Source organism: Lutjanus erythropterus, chromosome 1, assembly GCF_056507025.1.
Source record: "Lutjanus erythropterus isolate fLutEry1 chromosome 1, fLutEry1.hap2, whole genome shotgun sequence".
In the NCBI taxonomy this organism is placed as follows: domain Eukaryota; kingdom Metazoa; phylum Chordata; class Actinopteri; order Lutjaniformes; family Lutjanidae; genus Lutjanus; species Lutjanus erythropterus.
In genome coordinates, this window is record NC_139317.1 from 47,846,673 (window position 1) to 47,854,684 (window position 8,012).

Consider the following 8,012-nt stretch of genomic DNA (forward strand, 5'->3'; position numbering starts at 1 on the left):
TTGTTATAATGTGCATATGTTTCATGTCATAACACAATAGTTTATATGATTATAATGTGAAGTTATAATTGGCTAGTTTAAGATAAATGGTAGGTATTTCTTGCTATAACATTAAAGTTTAAGATAGTAAACTGTCCCTTTTTTGCATTTCCACCAAAAAGGTTTCATGAATCTGAAACTGTTTAAAAAGTCCCTCTCTGAGATAATCAAGTCCAGATTTGACCAGTTTCAGTATAGTCGCTATTGATCTGGATCTGGTCCATTGTCCAACAATGAAATGTCTCCTTTTGTATTTTCACGAATACAACAAGTGAGGTTCCCCTAAAGTTTCCCATTAACTGCAACAAGGTCCAAGTTCATTAAAATATAACACGAAAAACATCTTGACAAAAATTCATGTAATGACGTGAAAATGACCCGATTTTCTTTTTCTGGTGTGACATCAAAACACTGCCACAGTTTTTATGGTAAAACATTAAAAACACAGTTACAGTAGTCTTCTTAATTGTTCGTTGAGGTGTGGGTTGCAGTACCAAGTTCAGCCACTGCAGGTTGTTGGCGATATAACCTTCTGACAGCTGCCGGAAACAGGAACATGAAGAAGGAGAATGACGCCGAGTAAACATGGCCACTGAATAAGAAAATGAGTGTAACTTTTTAGTATTGTACAGAAAGCTTATCGTATTTACTGTGTTACTGTGGACGACATGGACAATACATACCAGCACGTTCCGCCAGATAACCCTCAGACTCCTGTATATCCTGGCGGCTACCTGCAGGCACCGTACACCGCTAACAGAGCACCGCCGAGCGGGGCTCCAGAGCCCACACAGCCGGAGCTCAGCGCTCCACGCTGGCCACCTTCACCGGGATATGACGCTCAACCGTACGGCTTCAGGAGTGACTTCCCCGCACCGTCTCCCGGAGGAGGAGGAGGAGGTTTCGGAGGACCTCGCTTCGCCCCTCCGTATGGCTTTGACCCGTCCGTCCCCCCGCCTCCGTTCGGCTGTCCACCACCTGGACACTTCCCTCACATGGTGCCCCACGCCCCGGTGAACACATACAGCAGCAGGGGAGCAGCAACGTTCCAGCCGTTTCCCCCGCAGTTTGGACCCGGTCCTCAAACTGCTCAGTATGAGCCGGACTCCCGTCAGAGACAGTATGAGGGCTCCTCTGAGACTGGAGCTCTGGTCCCTCCGAGGGGTCACGACCACGACCCGAGTCCTGAGGTTGAGACAATGCTACAGAGGAAGCAGGACCAGCAGTGGATCCGACGGTTCTTACAGAGCAGAGACAGAACCTCCAGGATCCAACAGACCCAGCAGCAGCATCAATCCAGCTGTGTCCCTGAGCTGAGACAGTCTTTGTACAGAGCAGCAGAGCTGGTCTCACAGCTGGCAGAGACCTGTGAGGCTCTGAGGGACACCGTGGAAGATGAGTGTGTGTGGACCGACTCTTATTTAAAGGCTTTAAAGGTGAAGACAGAGTTGCAGGACAGACTCTCAGTCCTCAGTGACAGCAAGTCTTTAGACAGATGGAAATCTAAACTGGCTCGTGTTGCTCAGAGGAGGGCCCGGAGATTGAGGGCCAGGAGACTGCAGCAGCTGGAGGACAAACAGAGAGAGGAGGACATCTCTGAGAAAGAGGCTGCTATAGATAAATGGAGGCTTCAGCAGATCCGCCAAGTAGAGGAGAAGAAGAAGGTGAGGACATACTGTGTGTCAGAGGATTCAGAGATGGACTCATTTTCTTTGTCCACTTGGGGGCAGAAGAAGACAAACTCACTCATATGATGATCACCCTATCATGTTGTTCTTACTGTATGTCCTGACAAGCACATGCCTGTTTACATAGCCCGCACACACAGAACCATATTAGTATTCAGTTGGAATGGATGTCAAATATTCACCATGCTCACCAGCTCCACGTGGAACTTGTTCATTTTTAACCATGGTCCTGTGTCCAGATATTCCATGTAGGTGACATACTGCAAGCATTTATGCTTTACATTATAGTCAGGCTTGGAGAGTAACTGCCTATATGTAACAAGATTACATAATCTGGATACAAAAAAGTAACTGTTCTGTTACAGATAAAACAGACATAATCAAATTACAGATACATAGAGTAAAAATGGGGATTATAAACAAGATTACAGTTTTAAAACAAAGAACAATATATAACCAAGCATGGTGCACACACAGAAGCCAATTCATTATTATGGCCTATAGTGAAAAAAAATATTCACTGGGTGGAAATTTTACCATTTTTTGTCTTTAAATCAGTCTATCAGATTAAATGGCAAATAACAAAGGAAGGAACAGCTGGACAAACTAATAAACCTAACAATGAACATGACACATGTAGAGCTACAATGATTACTATATTATTAATTAAATTAATTTGCATCTATTTTGGTAATTGATTAATTGTTTTGAGTCATGTTTAATTTTAAAAAAAACCCTCCAAGTTATCTGATTTCAGCTTCTTAACTGAATATTTTCTGGTTTCTTTAGTCTTCTCTGACAGCAAACTGAATATTTTTGAGTTGTGGACATTTGAGGACAGTTTTTTCATAATTTTATGGATCAAACAACTGATATATTAATATATACTATATATATACTGACAGATCAATCAATAATGAAAATAATGGTGACATGATTAATTAATTGATTACTTGCTTGAGGTAGTCCAGTAGTAATGGTAAGTAATCAAGTCACGTTCCTTTAATTTTGTGATACTTGGATTACGTTACTGACTACATTTTTTAACAGGTAATTAGTAACTATCAGAATACATTTTTAAGTAACCCTTCCAACCCGGTTATCATTGTACAAACATCCAGATTTTGCCTTGTAGTTCAACGTTCTATCAAACTAGTTAATAGTAGTCATCACTGGCTGGCTACCAATATGTGAAGGCTACTAAAGTCTTGGTTTACTAAGCCTTCAGGAAACACCACACCACAATTCATGGGAAAAGTGGACAACACAAGAGTCACAGACAGTTAAGCTGCTTTAAATGGTCTTTTCTATATTGTTTTTTGGGCCACCAAAATGTATTCTGGCCACCAAATTCTGGGGCTGATGCTTATAACTGTTAGCACCTGTAAACCAGTAAAATGACTGTTTAGAAGTAACTTTGTATGTTGCACCATACTTTTTGATTCACCCCTAATATTCTGAGACAGATGGAAGCCCTTTTCTGCCAATGTGATAAAAAAAAGATCTTCCAAGTCATTGTAATTGAGAATTGACTTTCTCGCAATGCTGACTGTATCTGAGCACTACTCTCTCTGCATGCCCTTCCTGTCGGTTTGTGTTTTACTTCAAAGTACTTCAAAAATTTGTTTTAAAACAATTGGTTATACTCAAATAATCTCATCTCATGCTGTGACATATAACTGTTTAGACATGATAGTTATTTTAATGATGGGGGAGAGCAGCAGAAGGTGACAGTGAATGATCAGATGTGTATGTGTTTGTGTATCAGGAGCAGGAACTGAAGCTGGCTGCAGATGCTGTCCTCTGTGAGGTGAGGAAGAAGCAGGCAGACGTGAAGAGGATGCAGGACATCTTGAGATCTCTGGAGAAACTGCGCAGACTGAGGAAAGAGGCAGCATCCAGGAAAGGTGACAGTTAACGTTGTGTTCAGCCATCCACTGTTTTTGGTTCAGACCTCCTGTCAATCCTTTCATTGAGCCAGTGTCTGTGACAGTTAGCGGTCTGCTACATGTGTCTTCACTTTGCTTAGTTAGTGAAAGATTACAGATTATAGAACATGATGATGTGTGATGTCCACACTGCTGCCAGCAGAGTGTCACAGTCTATAATTGTGTGTGTGTCTGTTTGTCAGGTATCATCACTGAGCGAGAATGTGAGGAGGGATTCAGCGGCCGACTGGAGCAGCTGAGGTGTGTGTTGAAGAAGAGGACAGTGGTGTACTCTGCAGAGGAGAAAGCTCTGATGGTGATGCTGGAGGGAGAGCAGGAGGAGGAGAGGAGGAGGGAGCGAGAGAAACGAGTGAAGAAGGAGAGGGAGAGACAGCTGCAGAGGAAACACAGAGTGGACACCATGTTATTTGGAGGTGAGAGCTCACAGCTTGTCAGTACAGTGTAATTGAAGGTAATACACAAGTGTGTTTTCTGGAATCTTGTCACTAATGCCTTTTCTTTGCTTGTTTATTTAACAGAGGAGCCTCCTGCTGATTCTGTTCTGCAGCCCTTCAGAGAGTATTACACCCAGGCTGAACGCTCACTGCACGCTTTACTACAAATCAGGTTCATCCTCATTTTCACTTCAGTCTGTGTAACAGCAATAAAAAGTCAGAATTAATTACACTCATTCTTGAGAATTGTGTGAAAAAACATTTTTACGGGTTTTGATTTTTACTCTTCAGTTATGCTGGAAAATATATTTTAAAAGATCAAACTCTTGGCTATTAAACCTTGTAACCGGCCAACCTCCTGGACATTCAATGTTTTATTAATGTGGCCGATGGAAAAATCTGTTGAGTTGACAAGATGTTGCATTTTTTCATTTCACATCATAGTCATAGTGAGCAGCCATTTTAGGTTTTAAAGTGTCTCAGAGTTCTCTAAATGTTAATCGAAATACACATTTTTAAATCAGAATTCTTATTTAGCTTTGATTTAGAAGGACTACAGAGTTGACATGTTATGGTTGAGACGCATCTGATAGAAATATTATTGAATGAATTTGTCTAAAAATATAAAGTTTACCAATGTTTGAGCAGTATTCCTGCCTTTTTTTTAAACCAGGAAGTGAGACAAATCATATATATATATATATATGTATATATATATATATATATATATATATATATATATATATATATGTATATATATATATATATATATATATATATATATATATATATATGTGTATATACATATATATATATATATATATATATATATATATATATATATATATATATATATATATATATATATATGTATATATATATATATATATATATATATATATATATATATATATATATATATATATATATATATATATATATATATATATGTTTTGGGGGTTTTTTTTCACCCAAAAATTGGAATTGGAGTGTTGGTATTAATAATTTTGAAAGTTTTTTTTTGGCAGGGTATGATTTGTCCCAGTTCACAAGAATGGGTGATTAATGACAGCTCTGATTTTCCTGCTGTCACATGCCAACACATCTGAAAGCTGATTCTCCTGTGCTCCTGATGAACTGAACTTGAGGATGGTATGTTAACTTGTTTGGACTGACCTGTGTTGTTCTTTCAGGAGGGAGTGGGACGTTTTCGTGGTAGCAGCAGATCATCCTGATGGTTCTTCTGTTCCTCAGAGCTGGATCCTGCCAGACGCCCCATCAGATAAGGCCTGGGCCTCTGCTCTGTACAACACTGACACTGAGTGAGACACTCTGACTCACTGTAAAAATAATGTTAATGTTTTTATCTTGTTTTATGTGAACTGCAGCATTTGTTTGTTTGTTAGATCAAATAAATGATAACCATGATGAGAAAGAACAAGACAGATTCTGCTTTTACTTTTTAAAAGTGTACTTTGTGTTGTTTTTGTTAACTTTAAAACCTGCTCACTCCTTTTACTTGTAGTCTTGGTTAAAGGACTAGTGTGTAGGATTTAGTGGCACGTAGCCGTGAGCATGGAGATTACAAACCTGCCATCGTGTTTGTCCGTTCTGGGCTACTGTAGAAGCAAGGCAAGTTTATTTATATTGCACCATTCAGACACAAGGCAATTGCTTCACAGGAGCATAGAAATAGATTAAAATAAAGTATTAAAAGAACATTAAAATAACATTTGAGATCATAAAAACAAAAGGTAAAAGCAAGCCAATAAATAATTCAAACATTACAGAAATTGAATTTAAAAGATAAAAACAAAAGCAAAAGCAAACAAATATAAAAACATTATCTACAGATTATTTTAACAAGAAGTTCTGTATCTACTTCACTGGAAAGCTTCAGTCAACAGTCGTGTTTTCAGGCCTGATTTAAATGAGCTGACAGTTTCAGGTATTCAGGAAGTTTGTTCCACAGGTGAGGAGCAGAGAAACTAAAGGCTGCTTCACCTCGTTTGGTTTTGATTCTGAGATCACTGAGTAAACCTGTTCCAGATGATGGCAGGGCAACATGGTAGCCTCCATTGAAGATATAAAGGACTCATTTGAAGGTAACAAAAACACAACAATTCTTATTTTTAGCCAGTTGTACGCTGATGAAGACATACTTATATTACATTCTATTTCTGCTGTATTTTGTCAATAAATGTCCCTAAATCTGACACACTGGACCTTTAATATAGTTTTTTTCTGTTTTGTACCTCATAAAAATGTATTATGTTGTTTTTGCAGTTTTGCAATTCTAATTTCTGTATGAACAGAAAATAGAACAAAACACATAGACTTTTAGAATTCTTTAAAGTTGCATTAGTTTTTTCCCCACTTGTTTGCAGCAGAAACAAGTTGTAAATGCAACATTAACATGTCATCCAGCAGTTACAGAGCAACAGGATCATTCATTTGTAGTGATGTCTGTGTCCACTATTTACATTCTTTTAGCTCTATTTTTGGTCTCCACCAAAACTTGAAAACTTGAAAAGAGCTGTCTGCTGTGACTGAAGACAACAACATGAGAGTGAACCAAAACAGCTAAACAATGAGCTGAGTGAGGATAAAAGCTTTCACATTACCCACAGATCTTCAGATCTTTGGTTGATTATTAATATGAAAATGTGGGAAGGGAAAATTCACCACATTTTATCATGTGGCTATCCAAATGTAGTCTATTGAAGCAAAAAATTCCACACTGCTGCTATACTGACCAAGAAAGCTGAGTTCTCCTGCAGGATGCATTGTGTGCAAGCTTCTGACACCCACACTCATATTACTGTTTATCACCACCCCAGCCCATAGTGATTACTTTGTAGGGCAAGACAGTGTTAGGTGACAAAAATATTCATCTAGTGCACCCCCTTCCCAGAGGAGGAGACCAGAAATCGAAGCTGAAACAGCCTGTAGTTTCCCTGTAACATCAACGACATCACTGTGACATCACTGGATGCAGACTTTGCAGTAGAAAGTCAGGTTTCTCAGTCAGTACAGAAACACTGAGGGATTTATTCCTTCAGTTGATGACATGTATTATCAGCACTGACTGTATGAACACATGAAAAGTGCTGAAGTTTTCCTTTAAAGCAGCTTTTGGGGGGCAGTAACTCAGTCTGCAAGGACCGGGAAACAGGAGGGTGACCACTTCCAAGTCCAGCTCCGACCATGTTACGGAGTGTGAACTGGTCGCTTTGGAGCTGTGTGTTCACTTGAAGTGCTGGCAGCTTGTTCCGCTGATGTCACACTCTGACTTCTGTGTATGCACTTGTGTGACTATTATCAGAATCAGAAATACTTTATTGATCCCTGAGGGCATTACTCCCTTTCAAGAATAAAAAAAACATATATCATAGTGCAATTAGAAGAAAAAATATAAAAAGGTGTGTAAAAATATGTACAATCTACCAAATATACACAGAGACAAAATGGCAATAATATATAATAAAACTAAACATATACAGTAAACGTGCATTATTTTCTCAAACGGTAATATACTGTTATTATACATATATACTGTAATAGAATAGAAATGGAGATGTAAAATAAGAAATAGGAAATATAAGAATTGCATACATAATGTGCATCATGATACAAAATATATATATATATATATATATATATATATATATATATATATATATCAGTGTAAATATAAATGCTGTATGACTGTAGATTTATTGCACAAACTGAATTATTGTGTTGTTCAGTCATTGCACAGGATTGTCGTCAGTCTGTAGTGCACTGTTGCACTATAAATATGGAATTTTGGGCCTGAATGAAATAAAAGCTAACAACAGAGTGTTTGAGGGATTAAAAACATGCAAATTTTCATTTAAATTCAGTAATAGTGGATGCTTTGA

The 8,012-nt window shown here is 38.3% G+C and overlaps 1 protein-coding gene across 1 annotated transcript; it reads left to right on the forward strand.

Annotated features, from left to right (window-relative positions):
- The first annotated feature begins 583 nt into the window (after positions 1-583).
- On the forward strand, positions 584-5,456 carry pdcd7 (programmed cell death 7). Its single transcript, XM_084722626.1, has 5 exons — positions 584-1,703; positions 3,496-3,634; positions 3,859-4,089; positions 4,195-4,282; positions 5,304-5,456. Exons 1-5 carry the CDS (start codon positions 708-710, stop codon positions 5,434-5,436), a joined length of 1,587 nt encoding a protein of 528 aa, XP_084578752.1. The 5' UTR covers positions 584-707; the 3' UTR covers positions 5,437-5,456.
- Positions 5,457-8,012: the final 2,556 nt, after the last annotated feature.

Bases quoted from the DNA above. Each gene is read 5' to 3' on its own strand.
- pdcd7 (XM_084722626.1), top strand. From the start codon at position 708: ATGGACAATACATACCAGCACGTTCCGCCAGATAACCCTCAGACTCCT. The intron at 3,635-3,858 runs GTGACAGTTAAC...TCTGTTTGTCAG, and splicing joins AGAGGCAGCATCCAGGAAAG to GTATCATCACTGAGCGAGAA. The intron at 4,090-4,194 runs GTGAGAGCTCAC...TTTATTTAACAG, and splicing joins GGACACCATGTTATTTGGAG to AGGAGCCTCCTGCTGATTCT.